Here is a 21,542-nt window from a genome sequence, read left to right as displayed (position 1 = left end):
AACTAGCTCTGTTTCATCCAGCAAACCAAGCAGGACAGCACATAGACCTACTGTGACACCCATTGCTTTGGGCAGGGATTCTACTACCATCCCTGAACAACATCACATACATCACATATCATCACGTAAACAGCAATTATTCAGTCACTTGCCCCAGAATTTTGGAAAAAAAAATTATATATTTTTCTAAACACACATGGAGACACCATGTACCTGCATGACTTTCGAAATTTCAGAGGGAATTACAGAGGCTTTGCATCTCTGACAAATCAGCTCCTGGAATCTCAAAAGTCAGACCTTTGAAAATCCTGGCCTGAAGATTCTGTGTCATTAACAAATAGAAGAAATGCAGCCAGTTTTAACACTGTCTGTGAAAGTGGGAACCACACAAGTATGGAAGGTAGTCACACAACTTGTGTGTGGAATAAGTGACAGATATTTAAACTGTTTGGCTTCAATCCAGTTTATGAACCTTTCCCACTTGAGTTTATGAGGGGTACTTGAAACGCACTTGTCTGTAACAAAAGTAGCAGTATGATGTAAGGGTGCATTTGAACATCCGTGTCAGTGTGTGAAGGTGTTTTCTTTCCTCAGGAGATAAACTGGGGGGAGCCCTAGCACCTTCTTAAAAGTATGAGCAGAAAGAGTAGAAAAAGTTCACACAAAAAAAATAAGTATCACTTCCATCACCAGCAATTAGTACTTGTCACTTGCAGGTCTCAAAGTATCTTAAAAAGAAACTAGCCTTATAATTCTCATTCTGCAGAAAGGAAACTGAGGCAAGAGCAAGGACAATTTGTCCAACACTCTCCAAAGAGCACCAGAACACAGCAGATTCTCTAGTGTGGAAACCATTTTGTAAGCAAAACACTGGTTTTAACACATACAAATGAGACCATCCCTGCCTAAAATGAAGGTTTTGATTGAATTAAAAAGAAAATCAAGGTCTTATCCATCCAGAACATCCTTGGAGGCAAAATGGAGATGAAGTTGCATCTTCTGCTTGAGAGGATCTGAATCTATTTTTCATCACGCTGGAAAATGTCATAAACACAGGGAGGTCTCCTGATCCTCCATCTGGAGATTCCCTTTTGTGTCCAATACTGAGAGAATGAGAGGAAAAAAATGATTCCCAGTGTAGTGATGAGCCACTCTGCTAGAACTGGGACATCTGCAGCAAACCCCAATAATATCCCATCAATAATAATATTTGGAAAAAACTGAAAGCTGGTTCAGTAACAACTAGTTCAAAGCTGTATGTACACCCCTTCACCCAGGGGTGGAAAAAAAAAATCAAAATATATTCATACTGAATATTCAAGCAGGTGTGTTTTTCAGCTGTAAGTATATCTGAAGACCTTTTTTATACTGAAATGTCCCCTTTTTTCTTTCCCTTCCCCTCACCAAGCATGCTCATACTCTGTTCACAATGGTAGCTAATATATTAAACTACTCCAGTAAAATGGTATATCCATAATCTGTATACTTCATAATCTACACAAGTTATTGCAGTCTGAAGAGTTTCAAACTTAACATAAATGCTGCAGTTTATTGCAAGGAAAAAAACCAAAAACTAGAGAGTCCTCCTTTAAAACTAATGAACTACAAATATACATTTAGTCTCCTCTTATACATTTAGTCTCCTCTTAAAACTAGTACTAGAGTAATCCAATATAACATGAATTGGGCAACTGTATTTTAACACAGAAGATGGAGGCTTCATCTAGAAGGTGGTAACGTTCACATTCCAGAATGAACTGCCTTTAGTTTTCATTTTCTGATTCAGAGAGATGTCAATACTATTTTTATACCAAATACTTATACAACCAAGTGATACAAAGGACTGTTATTTCAAAACCACAGGACCAATTCAATTCAATAGAGGCCACAAAAAGAGGAAAGCAAGTAAGTTTCTTCTGTAAGAAGAAAGTCATAAAAGGAGGAAGAAAAGCTCTCCTTCACATCAGCTCGGTGGCCAGGCAGCTACAGCCAAAAGGACCTATGAGACTCTATGTGACAAAGTTTCCACACTCCAGTGAGTGACAAAAGAACTTCCATGAGGAAGCAGCTGCCTGTAACAAAATATATAGTCAGAAAGTATTTGCAAGACCGGGAAATCTGTTCTTGCTACTCAGAGATGGTCTGAACCAGAGGAGTAGAGCAATGTTTTTATTTTGGCACATTCTATAATAGAATAAAGAAAAATACTAAGTTTTTTACCTCAAATTCTCAAGTGATAGAGTTTGGGATCTTAATTTTCTGGGGTGCTAGGAGCGAAACAGAATTTTATTTTTAAAATTAAGGGTTTTTTTTCTTACATATGTAATTGTGAAACAGCATTTCACTTCTGAAGAGGCAAAAGATTCTGCTATTTAAATAAACCTCAGTGATTTCTGATGAAGTAAAAAAAAATTACCTTAGTGTTTTATCTATGAATTGCATAAAACAAAGAAAGGAAGTGATAGATAGCTGACCTTCATCATGGGAATCGTGCTAGTCTTATTTATAGCTACTCCATAAGAAAAAAAAAAACAAACAAAGGCAACAGGCAGAAGAAGTAAGTGAAGTAAAGAAAGACATAATCCTGTAACACCAACCATGAGAAAGAAAGGTATGTCTGGTTCACATTTCCCATATGCACATCTCAAAGTAGGACCCACTAAAAATTAGCCTGAAAACCCTTTAAATGTCTGATCTACACAATATCCATGTTGATCTGAATGAAGATCCCAGTGAAGCAAGATGTTGAGACCATTGGTCTACAAGCTCCCCCTCCACACTACATGAGGGTGGTCAGTGCAATACACTGCATGACAGAATACTTCATCTTCTAAATGCTGCTAACACATTCATCATTTGGGCAATGTTTATGCATTTCTGCTAGGACAACCTTGAGCTGAAGATAGATAGCAGCTAAATCTAAACCCCAATTGTTTCTCCTCCATTCTACAGTTAATGTTTAAGTGGAGATAATCCAGCACCACCACTTGGCAACTGGAACATGGTCTTCCAGCTTTATCTCTCCTTCATATGCCTTTGTCCTGCTGTTCATCCATCACTCATAACATGTCAAATAACACAACTAATCTCTGTGCTTCCTAGAACAGTTTATCTCAAAGACACTCAACACAGTTTCTTAGGTATAAGGATCACAGCACACCACCTAAAGAACATTGTTCAGCTTAACCAATAGAGAACACCAGTAAACACCAAAATACAGTTCTCTCAGTCATTTCATAGAAATAAAAAAGCCTTCCACTGTAATCAAGGTCACTGAACTTCCTATTCTGTATCATGTTGCTATTTTGAAGACACTTTGCACCACTGCAATTAACTGCTACTATTCACAGAATCATAGAACAGTTTGGGTTGGAAGGGACCTTAAAAATCATCTAGTTCCAACTTCCCTGCAATAGGCAGGGATACTTTCCACTAGACCAGGTTGCTCAAAGCCCCATCCAACCTGGCCTTGAACACTTCCAGGGATGGGGCATCCACAACTTCTTTGGGCAACCTGTTTCACTGCCTCACCATCTTCATTGTGAAGAATTTCTTCCTTACATCTAACCTAAATTTACCCTCTTTCAGTTTAAAGGCATTACCCCTTGTCCTATCACTACAGACTCTTGTAAAAAGTCCCTCTCCAACTTTCTTGTAGGGCCCCTTCAGGTACTGGAAGGCTGCTATAAGGTCACCCTGGAGCTTTCTCTTCTCCAGGTACTGGACAACCCCAACTCTCTCAGCCTGTCTTCATAGGAGAGGTGCTCCAGCCCTCTGATCACCTTCATGGCCCTCCTCTGGACCCTCTCCAACAGGTCCATGTCTTTCTTATGTTGGGGGCCCCAGAGCTGAATGCAGTACTCCAGGTGGGGTCACACCAGAGCAGAGTACAGGGGCAGTATCACCTCCCTCGACCTCCTGGCCACACTTCTTTTGATGCAGCCCAGGATGCAGTTGGCTTTCTGGGCTGCAAGCACACATTGCTGGGTCATGTTGAGCTTCTCATCAACCAACACCCCCAAGTCCTTCTCCTCAGGGCTGCTCTCAATCCATTCTCCCCCCAGCTTGTATTTGTGCTTGGGATTACCCCAACCTATGTGCAGGACTTTGCACTTGGCCTTCTTGAACTTCATGAGGTTTGCACAGGCCTGTCCAGGTCTTTCTGGATGGCATCCCTTCCTTCCAGCATGTCGACCACACCACAGAGCTTGGTGCTGAGGCTGCCTGCACTCAATCCCACTGTCCATGTCACTGACAAAGGTTTAAACAGGACTGGTCTCCACAATTATCTAACCTTCATTAATCTAGTAAAAAAGTATGCTTCACTGATATGAAAGCAAACAGGTATTTGAAAGAGCATGGCTTTTTGTGCTGTCAATATTTTGTCGTAAAATAAGAAAGCTACATGGGTCAAGCCTGTGCTAACTGTGTTGCCTCCAAGTGAAATAAGTGCTCCCTATGGGGGTATGAGAAGAGGAAGGCCACGGTGGATTTTTCAAAGCAAGACTCAGGCAAAATTTCTTGTTCTCCTACTTCTCTCCTAACACTGAGTCAAAGCAAAGAGAGTAAACAGGCGTTATACACTTCTGAGCCCTGTGATCTACTTTAATGGTTAAAAGTTCATGCCAGTAACAATGACTGAACTGAAAACATTCAAGATGACCTTTCCAAAGATGTCTTTCATTAGTAACACATTAGAGGACTAGTCCTGCCAGAGCTTTCAGCATTCCCCAAATGAGAAATATTTCAGCCCAAGTTGTATAGTTTTCTATTAATTTATTTTGTACATTTTTTTTTAATCACTTCGCAATGGTACACTTCACAAGTTGCAGCTTCAAAAAGTAAGTTCACCTTGTTTCTACTGAAGAACAAAATGTGAAGATCAAACTAATCTAATGACTGTCTAATGCTTAGGAAAAGTAAACACTTCTTGTCCTAGAGGAGAATAACATGATGCAAAGCCTAGATTTCTCAGCAGAGCTGTTTCCTATAATGCTAACAGAGACTATAAGACTCACTACAGAAGCAGGAAAATCCGCAGCCTCAGAAAGGCAACTTCATCCACATATATCCAAACACTATTGAGATTCCAGATATGAACAAGAATCGCTGAAGTCAGATAAGCACTAAAGGAGGGACCAGGTAAAACATACAGGTCATAAATCTACTAAATTCAAGCAAGAAAACTCAAAGGCATTAAGAAAATGTTACTATCTCCAAATCGATTAAGCTATCTCCTTAGCTCGTGTAAATCTGGAATACTGTTCACACCAGCTGAAAATATGGCTTTTCCTGTATTTTTAGAAGGAAGAAAAAACTCCAATCTCCCTGTAGGTTTTATTAGTCAAATGTAACTGAAGGATACATTAGCCAGGTCCTTTCCCTTAGCAGAGATCGGCAAAAAGCGTCTCGTAAGCAGTGTTTGCTGATGCCTGGATGGCTACAAGCAATTGTACATGCTGCAGGAACCATCTCAGAATCAGGCCAGAAAAGTACTGGTTACAGAAAGGAAAGATCTCATTCTGGTGTTCAGCTTCAATACCAAAATCTACTATTCTGTCCGTCCTACAAACACAAACCAGTGCACACCTGTGGGAGCATCCGCTTGTCCCTTCTCTTAATTTTTAGTTACTTTTAAACTAAACATGTGCAACACAAGAATCTTAGCAGTGTGACACCATAAAGGTACACTTGCAGTATGAGAGAAAACTGATGCACCACTGTGAAATAATGCACTAATCTGAGCACTCAGACTTACTGCTCAATTTCTTTACCTGTTATCATAAATAGTTGGGCTTGTGTTACGGTGCATTTCTACACAGAGTCATGGATTATCAATGGACCAGATACTGACATCTCAAACTCCACACAGGTTATACAGGTTGCCAGTGTCTACAGCTGAAATTTTAAAAACTACCACACAAAAGGCAAAAACAGTCCAGGAAATTATTGCCAATGTGAATAGAAGTCTTATTATTATTTAAATAAAGGAGCTGGTATGCTGAAGTATAACACGTCTCTTTTTGGAGATTATCCCAAACATCAACCAGATCTCTAAATAAATTTAAGAGAAGGAATACGCTCTGGTGGCAGATTTCTAATCCCACTGGAGAAAGCCCAGATCATCTCCATTTAAGGTCAAGCAAGCAACAGCTGTACATTTTTGTTCCCCAGAACAAAATAAAGCAAACCAGAACCTCCAATACAGATTCCTTTTTTAAAGCTTTTCCTTTCTGATATCCATGAGTGTCTGGACCTGTTCACCCAGGGGTGAATCAAATAGTACAATGATGAACTCATATATACTGTCTGTACCTGTCAGACTGACATGTCCTGTGAGCAGCACTTCTGCCTCAGAACCCCACCAAAATCTCCACGACTTATACAAGGGAGTGACACTAAACTGAACTAGAAAAAAGTTCTCAAGAGAGGGTACCCAAACAAAGAAACAACATCAATAAAAGATCTGTAACATCCATGTGGTCTGAATTTGTGCAAGTTATTGCTATTTAACAAATATATTTTCAATCTTAACATTTCTTATCCGAGTTAGATATTTACTAGAAGGCATGCACTGTAGTTCTCATGAGACACTACTATTTTTATTAATGCCTTACCTTGTGTATTTAAGTATCATTCTTTAAAAAGAAGACTAAGCTATGACTGTGTCAGCAGCTCACAAACAAAATGAGCATTCTTTTAAGGCATCTCATTTCTAAAAAGCTCCAAAATGATGATTATGTCCAATTCACTAACAAAAAAGGCTGAGAATTTAGGGTAGAGTAACTAACACAGTCATTTTACAGTGACTTGGTAAAAGGGAGGAACTGGCATCACACCTACTGCAGTGCCGGGTGTTGGAATTCAATAACAAAGTACAGAGGTGAATTTCAATTTTACAAGTTTCATATTACATCTTACAAAAAGCAAACACTGCAATGACAGCTGTACTTTTGCTGGATGACAGCATGCAATAAAACCATGAAACTTCCCTCATAAAAAGACCAAATACAGTTTTCTTGACTGTGAGATATTTGTAATGTTAATAATGCCATTATAAGTAAATTATGAAACCCTTTGCAGTGGCAAAGAACTATCACGCCTCACTGTGGAGATATTCAATTAACTTTCAACTGAAATAAGTGACCCTAAGTTTCCTGGGTTTGATATTAAAGGATAACAGAAAGCAGGAAGATTTATTGTATTAAAACTGAGTTTCTAACTTCAACTAGGTTATAAACATTTTTGCAGAAGAGCTAAACCTTATTTACAAAAATAAAAATAGAGCTCAATTTGAAACAAAGTGGTACGTCACTTCCAAGGTCTTTTTGTCTCTGGTTTGCAGCATGTATCACAGCAGGGCTTACAGGGAATGATAAAAAACAAACTAAACAAAAAAAACCCCACCATGTCTGGTTTCCTGCTCAAAGACAAGCACTGATCTATACTAAACAATTATTGTCAAAACTTTATCTGTAAGTGTTCGGAGTTAGTCTGAGCTTCTGTGGTTTTGCCTGCAATTTCCAAATCGGGAAAAGGCACACGCTGTCAGTTGCGTTCAACATACGAAGCCTGACACTGGCTGCTCGCACACTCAACAGTTCAGTCCTTTCACATCCAGTAAATCCTCCACTTCCCAGATGCACGAAACCTGCTCTGTATATGCACTGTGGTCTCATTTGTCATTTCCCGATCCAGGATAATATAGGTAAGATAACCTGCAAAGTATCATCCAGCTGCTACTCCTACCCAAACAGAATGGGTTCTCAAAAAGTCACTTGGGAGAGTTTCCAGCCACAAAAAGAGGGAGGGGGAGGAAAAAAAAAAAGGGGAGGAGGGGGGAGGCACGTGTTTTAAAGGAAAGGCAAATACTTCAAATTATATAGGCATGATAAATTTCAGAGATGCACTTATATATGCCGGATTTTATTTGCAAAAAAAAAAATCCTCTAACCCGCAAATTAACTTGAAAGGTTGGGAGAGGCTTGAAATACAGAGAAATTACTTCAGTTCAAGTTTTTCAATTACTTCTTCATTGTCAGACGAAAGATGATATTGGAAAGTACACATCATACACTGTAAACTGAACACCACCTGTGTAACTGAATTATCAAAACTATATATACTGAAAGTGTAGTTTAAGAAACCTCTTGTACAAAAGAAAACCATTCCAAGCAAAAGCCCACATGAAATGTGACCACCCCTAGAGATTTAGGGGTTTTTATGATGAAGCAACATTGCTGTAGCAAAAGTAACACATCCAAAACAGCTCCCTGAACAAACTCCCATTTAAGTTCTTGTTTAAGAAAAGGCAGGGTGTAAGCAAGCAGCTCCCTTCACTACCCCACTGAAGCGTGCCGCTTCCCAAATTCTTTCACCCTGTGGCTGCGCAGGTGGTCTCCCTGGCACACAGTTCCCTCCACGAGAAGAATGCTGTTGCCCATGTTTAATATATTACTGCTGTGAACAAGTTTAGAGGAGCGACTGCCTGGGTCAGAAGGCAGAAATGGGACCAATCACAACTTGCAAGCTGCTGAATGACACCGGCAGTCCTGCCTCTGAAACTTTTGTTATTTTTTCCACTCAGCCTACTTCAATTGTTCCCACATCTTGGTCACAGACTCCGACAAGTTGCCAGAGATCTACAGACACTTCCCGCAGCCCCAAGCAGGCTCCTCTCTGCTTCACTAACAGTCACACCACAGGTAAGGAACCACTCTTCTTTTACTCTTAATTCTCACAGCGAGGCACTGTAGCTGTAGTTTACTACATAAACTCCTCTACTCAAATTAGCAGCTGGTTATAAATGTTTATCAAAAGTATTGCTATTACAGCTCTGAGTCAAAAATATAATGCTGGGGGGGACATCCTTTAGGGACAATAAAGACAACTGAGATTTTTCTAATGCTGGTGGGACACTAGCTGTCCTTGGGTAAGCGATTTATATAGGTAGCATCATACCAGAGAGTGAGAATCTTTCATTTTCCTCAGACCTTTGTCCCTCCTTTTAAATTTAATTTGATGGGGGTGTGTGGGTTGGGGTTTTTGTTGTTTTGTGGGTGGGTTTGGATCTTTTTTGGTTTTTTACTATAAAATCTACAAAGAGAGTAATTAAAGTTTTGTAGGGACAATTTCGTTTCCCCAAAGCTGCCTATCCACAGCCCAACCAAGGTAAATCTTTCACCTTTTAACTCAGAAAAGCACTTTGCTTATATAGCACATTGACAGCAAACCTTTTTTTTCCTTTATGATGAAAAAGTACCCTTAATGAAAAAAATTAAGCAGTTTATAGCAGTACTAGAACCAGAATTCTATCATATTACTCAAATTTCAGTTCAAGCTACAGAATTCATAGAGCATTTTTGCTGTGAATTCCCTTAAAGGTTTATTTTGTCCTGCTGGCCATTGTAACTGCCAAACTTTTCCTAGAATGATTCTAAAACCAGACAAATAATTTAGCTAGGATTTGTTACATCATGAACTGAATTTCAAATGCAGAAAGTAATCCATTTATTTCCAACTAAGGGAAGTGCGTACACACTGTACAACATAATGCAATATCAGCTTTAAAAATCACTCCAAACGAAAAAAGGTTTCTCAAACAGAAACATGTCACATAACGGGCATTTTAATATTTAGATATACAAATATTTTTAAAAGAAATACAATTTGTGAATCTGTAGGTCACTAATGAATTTCTCCTCCTTACAATCATGTTCCCCCCTTCCATGAATTCACACATTACTACTTACATGTACTTACGGTTCTGGTTTTAGAAAAGACAGACTTAATACAGACCTTAATCTTCTGAGGCATGTTTACCCTGTTACTGAACAGACACGCCTAATTCCTTTTCCTATTACTGACTGGCAGGCATCAAGGAAAAATACATGCAGGTGCTTGGTTTTGTGCTCAGCAGCCTTGTGCCAGTTTTGAATAGACAAGTACTGAAAGTGTCTGGACATCCTGTTACTCCTAAGGCAAACAACCTGTTATGAAGTTCTCTAGAAGCAGTTTCCAGTAGGCAGAAGCAGCACTTCAGACCTCCCGGTGCTTTCAAACCAATGCCCATAACAAGCAAGAAGATTCTGACAGAAAGACAAGTTTTTTTCAAGGCTAAAGTTACATAAAATATATTTTCAAGTGAAGAGAGGAGTTTGGGTTTATTCTATCATGCAGAGAACCTATCTCCTGCATACACTGCCCTGCATACACATACAATGCATACACGCACCTTCAAACATACAGAGTTTACGCACACACAGATTGAACATATACAAAGAAATTGCACTGCTGTAGGCAGCCCTTTACTGGAATGCATCCATAGCTACAGCAGGTTAGACACCCCTTCATCTGAATTCTATCCTGTCACAGAATTAGGTAATTTAAAGTAGATGACAGTGTGGCTCAGCTGTTAAGTTAAATCTAAAGATTTCACACCGATAATATCCCATGTCACAGACGTGTAAACCCTGAGTAACAACAGCCAACAGTCATGACAGAAGCATGTACTACATAGCAGGTGACAAACGTTACAAATCAGATGTGAAATACTGTATTTAATTTACAGCAAATAACAATTTTCTGCCACTCATTTGTCAAGACAACTACGTTACTTGTATTTAGAGAGATTCATAGCTATGTATACACCACATTTCTATTTTTAAAAGTTGCATTTATTTCTCATCCTCTGAAGAGGTCAGGAATATACTGTCTTCACAGTACAGTATGAAACTCACTAAAATCAGTTTGTAATCAGATAGTGTAAAGGAGATTTTCACGTATCTTTTCAGACCACCAGGAGACAAAAATGTATGGGATACACCTACACAGCTACAAGTGCAGCTTTTTATTTGCTTTAAGAATAATTTGATTTAGGAATAGAAAAATATCCCAACTGGAGAAACAAAAAATCCCACAGGGAAGTAATGTTACGCACCCTAAACTACAAGACACTTTAGAACTGGAAGATTGCTTTTGCCTTCTAGAGATTCATACATGGCTTAAAAGAACTTTCCTTGCAACAAGTTACTTCTCAGAAGTTGAATTTACCTACTATATTCTTCTTTCAATCCATGCCATGTCATTGTTCCCTGAGCTGCTAAAAAGGTTAAGAACACAACTTGCAACATCCCCTTCCACTTCTACCTTTTAAATACGCTAGATGCATTTCAATTTTTACTTCCGTTCAAATTGCATTTACCCCATTTCCTATTAACAAGTAGTGTCAGATGAACCACTAGAACCTAAAACCTAATTTGTAACAACAAGGTGTGAAGTACTCAGTGTGTGCAGTGGAGAAAAGAGTTCATTTCCTAAAAGAAAGTTACTATGTAAAAGGCAAATCGTACCAACAGATACAAAAAAGTAGAGAGTTATTGTATGTCTTACTTTCATTAGGGGAACAGATGAGTATGGAGGCTAAAGCACCTGCCCAAGATCCCACCGCACGGTCCTGCAGCAGCTGCAGCAAATTTAACCCAGAGTTAAAAAGTGGCCCAAAGCATTAGCCCCCACGATACTCTAATGGACCAGCACACAGATAAAAGTCCCAGTTATCCACAAGGTATGTGGATAACTTTCAGAAACTAAATGCCAAACCTGCTGTGTTCAACTATCAATCAGTGTAGTTTCTTGGTATCTACACCTTTCGTATTCCCATGGACTTGAAATACAAGTAAAGCTCTTACTGATGATCTTGCTTCTAGCACACTGAGAACAAAACTAGTCAAAAGGAAGATTGTAAAAGGAGTGAATTAATATGGAGGTGGAGGGAAGTATCTAAATTAAAGTGTGCGCCTTCCCCTATCCTCTCCCAAACACATGAAAAACATTGACACTTCAGTACAAAATAGGACTTCAAAACAAAAGGTAAAAAGGATAAAATGAGCTTGCTTTTCCTGTTACCAGCACTTCCCAAGCTTTATGAGCTGAATTGTTGCTTCTTCCCCCATCCTAAGGACAAGTTTTCTGTGTGTGACTGAAAAAAATAACATTATATGCCACTAGTCAGTCTCTAGCTCTCTTCGATGACTTAATGTATTCCAGCTGCAGTTTTGTCTTTCCTCTTGCACAATTCCTTGCTCTTTTCCCACATTCCCACTTTCTTCCTCTACTCATTTACTTCTCTTTCCCCTCTCAATCTGTCTTCTTCTACACTATTTTCTGCATTCTTGCCTTCACCCACCCCAGTCTTTGTTTTCAACCTCCAGCCCTTTCTTTCCCCTTTTATACTTTCTTCTTAAAAAGAAATATTTAAAAAATCAGCTTTCCTTTTTCTGCAGTCAAGCTGTGGAATTGGCTAATACCCTTAATACCCTTCTTCACTAACACAACAGCCTAGTGCAATTCTCAGCCTAAAATCGGAACATGCAGCAGAATTCTGCATCCCTAGCATAGGTAAATACAAAATCCAGCTACTGGGGTAAATCCTAGCAAGTCACGTCCATACTATTTATTTTTTTCCTAAGAAGAACAAAAATCTAAAATTAGGACATACCTTTATGTACTTAAAAACCTGCAAGAAAATTCTGTTTTATCATTGTTAACTTTTAGTACTGAACTAAATTGACAGTAGTGAGACCCTCTAGAGGTGTCTAGAGTTAATTCAGACTGCTTCCTTCTTCACCCCCTTCTCACACCTCATCTTTCTCACACAAACAAGGAGATTTTTCAGACTTGGAGGTCTCAACTGCAGTGACTCCACACTGTCTGTGAGGAGGTATTTTACAGCAGGGTCCAAACCACAGCAATGCAACTTGGAATAAGAGATACACATTAACACAGGACAGCCAGTGATGATGACAAACATGCCTACACATCAACTGCAGCTGCTGTGCACAGGCAGAGCCTTAGAACTCTGCAATGTCTTCTCCTCTGGGCGCCACTCAATCCACAGACAAGCGTGACAAAGGGCTCCAGGTTTAATTCAACTCACAGCATTTAGTGAAGCATGCAGGGTTCTTTGCTTTGGCACTATATACACAAATCTTTAAACTTACTTCCTCTGAACATGCAGAGAATGCCTAGGAGTATCACACAAACAGCTACAGGAATTTCTTAGGCCAGGTAACATTGCTAAACACATACTAGACCAAGGATCACATAACTTGATGGTACTTTTTGCATCCCTATGGTTATGGTTATTAAGACATTTGATGAAACTGAATTCCTGGGTTTTGGAGACATCTCATTGTAAAAATCTGTGCAATAGACTTTTATGCAACATTACATTTTAACAATGCCTTTTTAAGGCTTCACTTGGTCGTATGGGACAGCAACAAATCAAATATGTCAAACCTCTTCTATTCCACTGATATCACTGCTGCATTTAGTAAACATATGATAGGAAACAGACTGCGTCTAAAATTGCTGTGGCATTTTCAAAGGAGCCAAATTTATCCCATGTGACTTCAATGGAGTCAGTGCAGTTGCACCAGGAACGAGTGTGGCCCACAGTTTTCACTTTGGTCACATACCTCCTCTCATTGTGAAGGACACCCAGGAACAGAGATAAAAATAACCAAATACAAATCAGGGACACAGTCACATGTCAGTGAAGAAGGAAGCAATAATTGTGATCGGTGACTCATTCTAGGGCACCAGGTGTAGGGGATCCCCTACACAGTAACATATGTGATTCTGTGAATATGGGGTCAGCCACATGACCTATTCCTGCAGATTTGCGCCGTGCATAAGACGAGCCTTTCACATCCATTAACAGCACTGGATTAAACACAACTGCATAGCAATGCAGCCAACAGTTTCTCTTGTGCCATACTCAGTCTTGTCACACAAGTAACACTGACTTTAAAAAGTCAAATACAGTTTGCCCTTTTGCTGCACTTTCCTTTCAAGAAGTGGTGTGTACATGCAATAACACTTCTTAATATTGACCTGAAACACAGACTGGGGACTAAACAGCAGAGAACAGCTCCAATTCGTGGCAACGATCGGCCTTCATTTCAGCGTAATTATATTTCAGGCTGTCCACTTTGACCTTGATAGCCACCCATATGCAGCTGTGTTACTGAATCTGTTTTTCTCTATGTACACTTTAGGTGGGTGACAGCACCATGGAGGATTAACAAGCAAGGTATGTGTTTATTAGTTGAAGTCATGCACTTGTAAAGACAAACTTGTTGAAATACAGACACAGAATTTGCTTCCTTTGCTTACAAAAAAACTTGTCCCACAGACAGGCTTAGTAGGTAAAACAACATGTATGTGTTTTAAAAATTTCCAATTCCGTATGAGCTTTTAAAGCAAGATGACCAAGTTACTCTATTTTGACCTTTCCTCATCCCTTCTCTACACTGTTTTCTAGCCATAAAAGGTACACATTTTAACTTACACTACCTTCCTTTTTTTAAGATCCTTTCTTATCACGTGTCTGGTAATGTATGTTCTCAAACAGCTGATGTGTGACAGCTCAGCTGAGCCATCTGACCTACTGCCTGCTCCCTCAGTCATTCCAAAGAGAAGAATAATTTTTTTTCCCCTCCCTGAGAGATTTCACCATATGTCCTCACCTGTGGTGGCCTTGCATCTGTGATACCCAACCAGTTAATATTGCCTTTTACAGAAGCACTTCAAAGCCCCAGGTCCTTGCCCCAAGTCATGCAAGTGAAACATATGCAGCAACACAGCAGTGCAGGTGCTAGCATGTGTACAGTAAACCTATTGCTGTACACAGAAGTGGACTTCTTGTGTATATACCCTGGTAAAAACTCATGCTGTTCAAGTCCTTCTGAGGGCCCCATGAAATACAGCAGCCTGGAAAAAGCTGGGTATGTTGCTGCAGCAGGTAACTCACAGCCCAAAGACCACAGGTTGTACACTTCCTACATTAAAAAATGACACAACAAGTTGTGATGAAGTCATCCACAGGAAATACTGTTCTCTGTGCAGTGTCCATCACACAAACTCGTTACACAAACTTTTCTGTAGCAGTGTAAATCCATTAGTGGTTCACCTACCATGCCTTGTCTAGAAGAGGACAAACAGCCTAATGCACCCCAGTACATACTGGGCTGGGAGAACGAATGTGTCTTCAGCCAAGTCACTTGAGAATTCCTGTGCATGTCTTGCCTGTACTGCACTTAGGGCAGACAGTGACCAGCAAAGAGCTAAGCAGAATATACTTGGCAGGCACTTTAACTGCCTAAATAGACAAAAAACAGGTACAGCGTGAAGTCAAACAAAGCTGAAAAATTACAGTCACTAAGAAAGTAAGTTCCTGGTGTGTGTTTTGTTTGCAATAAAGTTAAGATCAACTATAGCTCAAAACATCATAACAAAATCTGAAGTTCAGTTTTAGGAGAAGGTGTCGTCACATGGAATGCTCTAAAGGTATTAAAATATACAAGTGTAATCTGGTTTCTTTTAAAAGTTTCTTTTTAAATACCAACACTGCCACTGAACTGAAAGCTGCTAATACAGCACCATTTGACTCTACAGTCCCACATGGAAGGACTAAAAAAGAAGAGTCTGAAAGACACTTCTGTTTCATTTTAAGGTTTTTCTATTTTAGCCACATCTAAAGAAAAATTCATGAACAACACTATGTCTGATTCAGTCAGGATCATCATGTAATTTCGACAGCAGATATTGAAGCAATGTTTTCCTTTATGTCACTTATATGAGTAGAGAGGAATTTCATTTATTGCCCCTTCCCTCTCCCCACAAAAAAGAGGCGGCCTTCTATCAAGGATATGATCATGATATCAATTCATAAAACATTTAGGGGAAAGTACAGCTCTAAGACCAAAGTTTGAGAGATGTATATATCATCATCATCATCTTGAAAACCAATTTTTCACACTGCGATAGCACCTATCGAATTCAGCCTGCTATGAGCTAAGCAAGCATATATCAAAGCCAGCTTCTTGCCATAGAAGGTTTGTAAAGGAGCGTTTTTACGCTGCAACTACTTTTGGGGAGTTTTAAGACAACTGACACCCTGTGCTCCCATCTGCCATTACAAAGGGGAAAAATAGACTTGAAATAAAACACTCACTTAAGGGACGAAGCTATATACATGCTTGATTTTGTTCCTCACAGCAGTCCTCTGCCTTTGCACATAAATTTTGTAACATGTGGTCCTACATGTATTAAAAAAAAATTATTGCTTACTCTTGTTTTGTCTGTTGAAAAACATACTACTAAAATTCACTATAGCAGTGATTCATTTGCTTTTAATTACACACCATAAGGATTTTTTACTTGGAATGGAAATCCTTCAATAAGATTTCTTTTCCTCCCTTCCAAAGGCAGGCACTGGTAAATCAGATTATCTGCCTGGAGCACTAACAGCCAGCAGTAATATCCAGATCTCCTGGCTGAAAGGTGTGTGACTGTAGCTGTACCATCAGGCTTTCGCATGTGCTTGAACACATAAAGCTTGGGGGGTTGGGGGGTGGGATGGAAATGAGTCATGGCCTTTTTACAGACTGTGAAGCTTGGAGAGGTGAGGATCTAAGGCAATGATCTGAGTAAATACCACATACCCATAATTTTCATTTTACAATTCCCCACCACTGCTAAGAAGCAGGTGCTCAGGAGCAGCCTTCAGGAAGAGAAGCACAATATAGCACAAAGCTAAACCTGAAAAAATTTTAAAACTCCTGTTTTAAAGTAAAAGTACTGTAAAGGCAACCTATTTTCTTCAGGCTTTTTAGAACTTTAAAATAATCTCCATTTGCACTCAAGAATACACTTCTGCATTTCTAACTCTTCACTTTCCTGCTTTCCCAGCTCCACAAAGGCTGTCTAAAACAAAAAGAGAAGATAATAGGCACTTTGCACTGTTCCTGACAACTTCTCTTCTTTCCTGCACTCCTAAAACCTCTGGTTTGTGCCCTCTGCTTTCTTGTTGCCATGGAGAAGGTCCAATACATAACCCGCTCCGCTCTGAGGAGAGCCTCAACTATTGAGGTCAACCCACAAGCACGCCAAAGGCTCCAAGAGCTCTTTGTGAATTTCTGCCTGATTTTAATTTGCCTCTTGCTGATCTGTATCATTGTGATGCTCCTCTGAAGTTCCAGCACTTCTCTGCACTGTCCTCTAGGAAAGTCACCCCAGAGGGAAGACAGACCTACACCTGCAACTCCCAATGCAAGGATCCTCTTGTGAGAGGGGCTAGCACTTGGACTAGAGCTGTATGCCAACCATCGCACTATTCTCTTACTACCTGCTACATGTATTAAAAACCCACTACTTCTGTGCAGAACAGTGTTTAGAGCCTGTTGTTACAAAGTTGTGCATGACCTAATTTGTCTGTCTCAATCAAGAGATGTCTTTTCTGAATGGGGTAAAGTACTGGCTCTTCATGGAGTTGGTAAGTTCCTCAACGTTTTAGCTAGATCACACAAACAGCAACTTCACTTTTGGGGGGCCTAATTGTTTTTAGGTTTCTCTGAAAATTCTTAAGCCTTTGGAAGGGTTGCAAATTTGGCCCGTGTCTGCCCAAGGAAGATCTACAGGCACACAGCCCTTAATGCATCCCAGGAAAAATTTCTGCTCTGCTTACTTCAAAGGTGCTGCATCTCTGCATTATCAGCTGAAGGCATTCAAATTGGTTTAGTGTTTTTAAGGGAATAGGAGAATAAATCAAAAATGTCTTATAACCCCAAAATAAAAACTATTTCATATGCTCTTCTCCCTATTTAATGGATCTTATATATATACACACAAACATGTATGTGTGTGTATATATATGTGTATGTGCGCACACACACACACAACTTGGATCTGGAAAAGAAAAAGACAACTTCATTGACAGTACTTTTCAGTAGATACACTTTTACAGAACTAAGTGACATCTGGAAAGTTTTTTTGCTATGTTTTGTGGAAAATTAACACGACGACACTGGTATCAAAGATTTAAATTTTATGTAGTCATTTAACTGGCATGACAACTGGCACAACTCAAAAATTCAAAAATACTTCTGAGAGTTCTTAACATTTGGCTTCATACAAATTTATTATAGCCTGATGTAATTTATGCAATATCTCCTTAGTTTAAAACTACAGAAAACTTGGTATTTGCCAATGTCACTCATGGTGGCTTATATCCAATATGGTAACAAGAAAGTTTTAGGTCACCCTTGCTGCTGTGATTGAAGTGTATCACACAAATACAATTAACACCACCACCCTCAACTGCAAATGCCTATCAGAGAACCATCAAGTATTTTCGTAAAATAAATGATACATAAAAAAATAAAATAAATGATAAACAATTATGCACTGGAGGGAAAGCATTGCAGAATTGTCTTTACAACATGTAAACCACTGTCTATACATAGAAAAGATGAAGTTCCTACTCCAGCAGTTGTCAGTAACAAGATCTAACCCTCCTGTGTTGCTGGTATTAAGCTAAGTTCCTAGAAACTTTATATGGTTTTCAAATTTAAAGAAAGCTTAAGAGTCAGTAGACAGAGGTCAAACAGACATCTATTTTTTAAACAGGCATCTTTCTATAGCACCCTATGTATGCAATCTTACAGAAAATCAGAACAAGTATATCTTAATCTTTTATTCTGTCTTTAAGATTTAATGTTCCATGAATGGGGGTTGACAATAAACAGCTGAGCAGGAAGGGAAGAAAACTTTGAAAAAACTATGTACTCATGGAATGCAAGTAAGCCCAGTAGTAATGCACTTCTTGACTGGCAAATAGATATGCTGAGACCAGACCTCTGAAATAAAGTTAATCACTAGAGGAAATTAGTTCTTTACTGTATGAGGATTAAGGCAAGCACTGATGAGATTGGCAACACACACTCACACTGGCAAGTTAGTACATGAACATCACTGCTTTGAACTGTCAGTGGAAGTCTCAATTTCAATTTCATGCATTCTGATCACTCGCACAAATGCATGAGATGTTAGTAAATGCACTTTCCCTATTAATCCTTCTTAAGAAAAGCCACAAAGTGCACTTTGGCGGGTGGGGTTAAGAAAAAAAAAAACCTTCCTGAAGAAAAAAAAGTGTTAAAATATCAGCACATACATTGTCAGAATATGTTGGGATTCTAAGTTTCACAAGCCAGTACAGTATATAAGCCAAAGTAAAGCGTTGCTAAAAAAAATACTCACCCCTCCATAAAAACAAACCCACCATTTTTCTCTTATGTACCTGAAAAACCATTATTTATTTAAAAACCAATAAATAAACAAGAACAAAACAAAGGTATAAAATAAACTGGAAGTCCTACTGTTATTTTACAGGAATGCAGATAAATTGCACATACTGTATGGTTCATTTGTGTCTTACAGTTCTGCTGATTTGAAAAGTGGCTACTGTCCTCTACATCACTAAGTGTCAACTGAACCTAGAGATTAAAAAAAAACCAAAACCTTTTGTACATAGTACAATCTTCTTTGTATACTTAGATGGGCTTTAAAACTAACATCTACTGTGTTTTTATTTATTAAAATGACTGCTTGAAATATATTAATATGTAAAATAAGATACTTAAATACAATTCCATTTAGAAAGAAGCATCCATTCTATCATCTACTCATTAAAGTTATGTGAAAAAGAGCTAGAGATCACACAGCTTTCTAATTCTTTATACCTCTTTTTATTGTTTTAGTTTTCAACAGTAATCTTGCCTATTTTGCAATGTCCAGATCACTTACACATACTTAATTTACACTCACCAAATAGTGCATATAAGCGATCCTAATGAATTTTCTGAGAGTGTAATCAAAAAGTTCACTACTTTCATGAGCCATAATAAAAATCCCAAACACAGCATGTAGCTTGGATTAAGTTTTCATTTCTCTGTCCCACTCCACCCAGGGCTACATCTTTTTGCGAAGTTCGTTTCATACACACACAGAGTGAATAAAGTTAAACAGGCAATAATCTGGTCTTACTCTTCCTCCAAAAACACAAATGACAAATTTCCGTGGCAATTTTACACTAGGAAAGAGCTGAATCAGGAACAAGAATATGTTGGTTTTAAAGATATGTCTCGTCAGCCAGCTATTCAGCAAAAATTGATTTATCTACCCTTTTTTCTCTAGGTGAAGACATGACCCATTTCAGAATTGAAATTTTGTTCTGATGAAGGACAGTCAGTAAGGCACTTTAGAAAGTGGGAGGTATTTGCATTTGTTAACTTTTCTGCATCAATTTAGCAACAACTGCCCTTACTTACAGAACTGAACCACTCAGTGGAAAGACGATTGTAAAATAGTCTTAAAGAGAGTTTTTCTCAAAACATGCACAGAATGTTTGCCCCCACCCCTCACCATTAAGAACTTGTATGTAAGTGTTGCTACAACCACACGCATAACAATAATCATGTCAGACATACACACTCCTGCTGAGATGTACTTTACCTATATTCTCTCTGCCAAAATTAGAGCAGAGTAATGAACACATTCATTTAGACAGTATTCTTGTTACTATCTGGAAGCATACTAATATACTACAGATTACAGATCAGATGCCTGTTTTTGTATGGCTATTCATAAATAGTGACTGTCAAAACACAATTAGAAAATATTTGTGAAGTCCTACAAGATCCATAGGTATCTTTTATTTAAGAACAAACGTAGTCCTCCAAGCTTTCACCTAGATGTTAAAAAGTGGAAAAAAAATAAAATGTTTTGGTTATGGAAGAAGATGAGTGAACACCTCTTGTTCACTGTAAGGATTAAAAACAGAACAACATATTTGTAAGGATTCCTTTAAAAACTGATGTTCATCACAGTAAGAACCCTGGTAATTTAACTTATTTAAAACAGGCTCTAGATTTATTGTAATAGCTGACAGTTTAGTCAAACTGATTGCTTTATAAGGCCGTTATTATTTAAGATAAAAGAATGCCAAAAGTTCGATTTTTGTATAAAATATGAAACTATAAAACACTGCCCTCTTGTGATTTTCCCTAAAAATTTAGCTGGTTATTGAAAGGAAGTTTTGGCAACATTTCACTGTCAGGGCTGAGTGGTCCTATTTGTTTCTTTCATTTACATATACATTTCTATATATAAAACACTATTGCCAAGTAATTAATACTATCTTAAAATAAGCTATTGCATATGTGCTACTAAAAGCACTAAGGATGCACCCTCTGCCAGCCCAATTTTGATTCTTAATAAGGCATTTGCAAAGCTGCAATGAATCCTACACAGCACACCGCTGGCAAAACACTGCCAACTGTACTGCACGATGCCAAACCCCCGAAGAGTAGGAAACACTCCTATTAACAGAGGTACTTTGCCCAGACGAGAAAGTTCTCCTGTTTTCTGCACCTCCAGATAGCTTTTAAAAGCAAATTTTCAACAATCTATTGCTGCAACAGTCTGGAGAATAGTCATTCTTTTGAAAAATCAAATAGGCCTGAAGAGTACCACACACATTTAAAAAAGTAACTAAAGAGCCAAACTGTGTAAATTCAAGTCTTTCCTCCATTAATCAGTTCTTCAGAAGTTCTTCAGTAGTGAAATGAAAGCTATCATTAACTTGAATGTTATTTTTTAATTATTTTTTAAGGTATTTGGAAAAAAGGCTTGTAGGATCA

At 38.6% G+C, this 21,542-nt stretch overlaps 2 protein-coding genes across 2 annotated transcripts in view; one reads left to right on the top strand and one right to left on the bottom strand.

Annotated features, from left to right (window-relative positions):
- The window catches only part of CEP85L (centrosomal protein 85kDa-like), a gene marked incomplete at its 3' end in the record, with an annotated part of 74,543 nt that overhangs the window by 32,685 nt on the left and 20,316 nt on the right, over window positions 1-21,542 (bottom strand). The gene's annotated exons all lie outside the window — the stretch shown is intronic.
- Window positions 16,879-17,186, top strand: PLN (phospholamban). Its single transcript, XM_010295192.1, has one exon. It carries the CDS (start codon window positions 16,879-16,881, stop codon window positions 17,035-17,037), a length of 159 nt encoding a protein of 52 aa, XP_010293494.1. The 3' UTR covers window positions 17,038-17,186.

Source organism: Phaethon lepturus, unplaced genomic scaffold (assembly GCF_000687285.1).
Source record: "Phaethon lepturus isolate BGI_N335 unplaced genomic scaffold, ASM68728v1 scaffold8279, whole genome shotgun sequence".
Taxonomy (NCBI): domain Eukaryota; kingdom Metazoa; phylum Chordata; class Aves; order Phaethontiformes; family Phaethontidae; genus Phaethon; species Phaethon lepturus.
Note: the sequence above shows the minus strand (reverse complement) of the source record. Positions and strands in the feature narration are given on the sequence as shown.

What these genes read in the sequence shown, in the direction of transcription:
- PLN (XM_010295192.1), top strand. Translation starts at nt 16,879, where the DNA reads ATGGAGAAGGTCCAATACATAACCCGCTCCGCTCTGAGGAGAGCCTCA.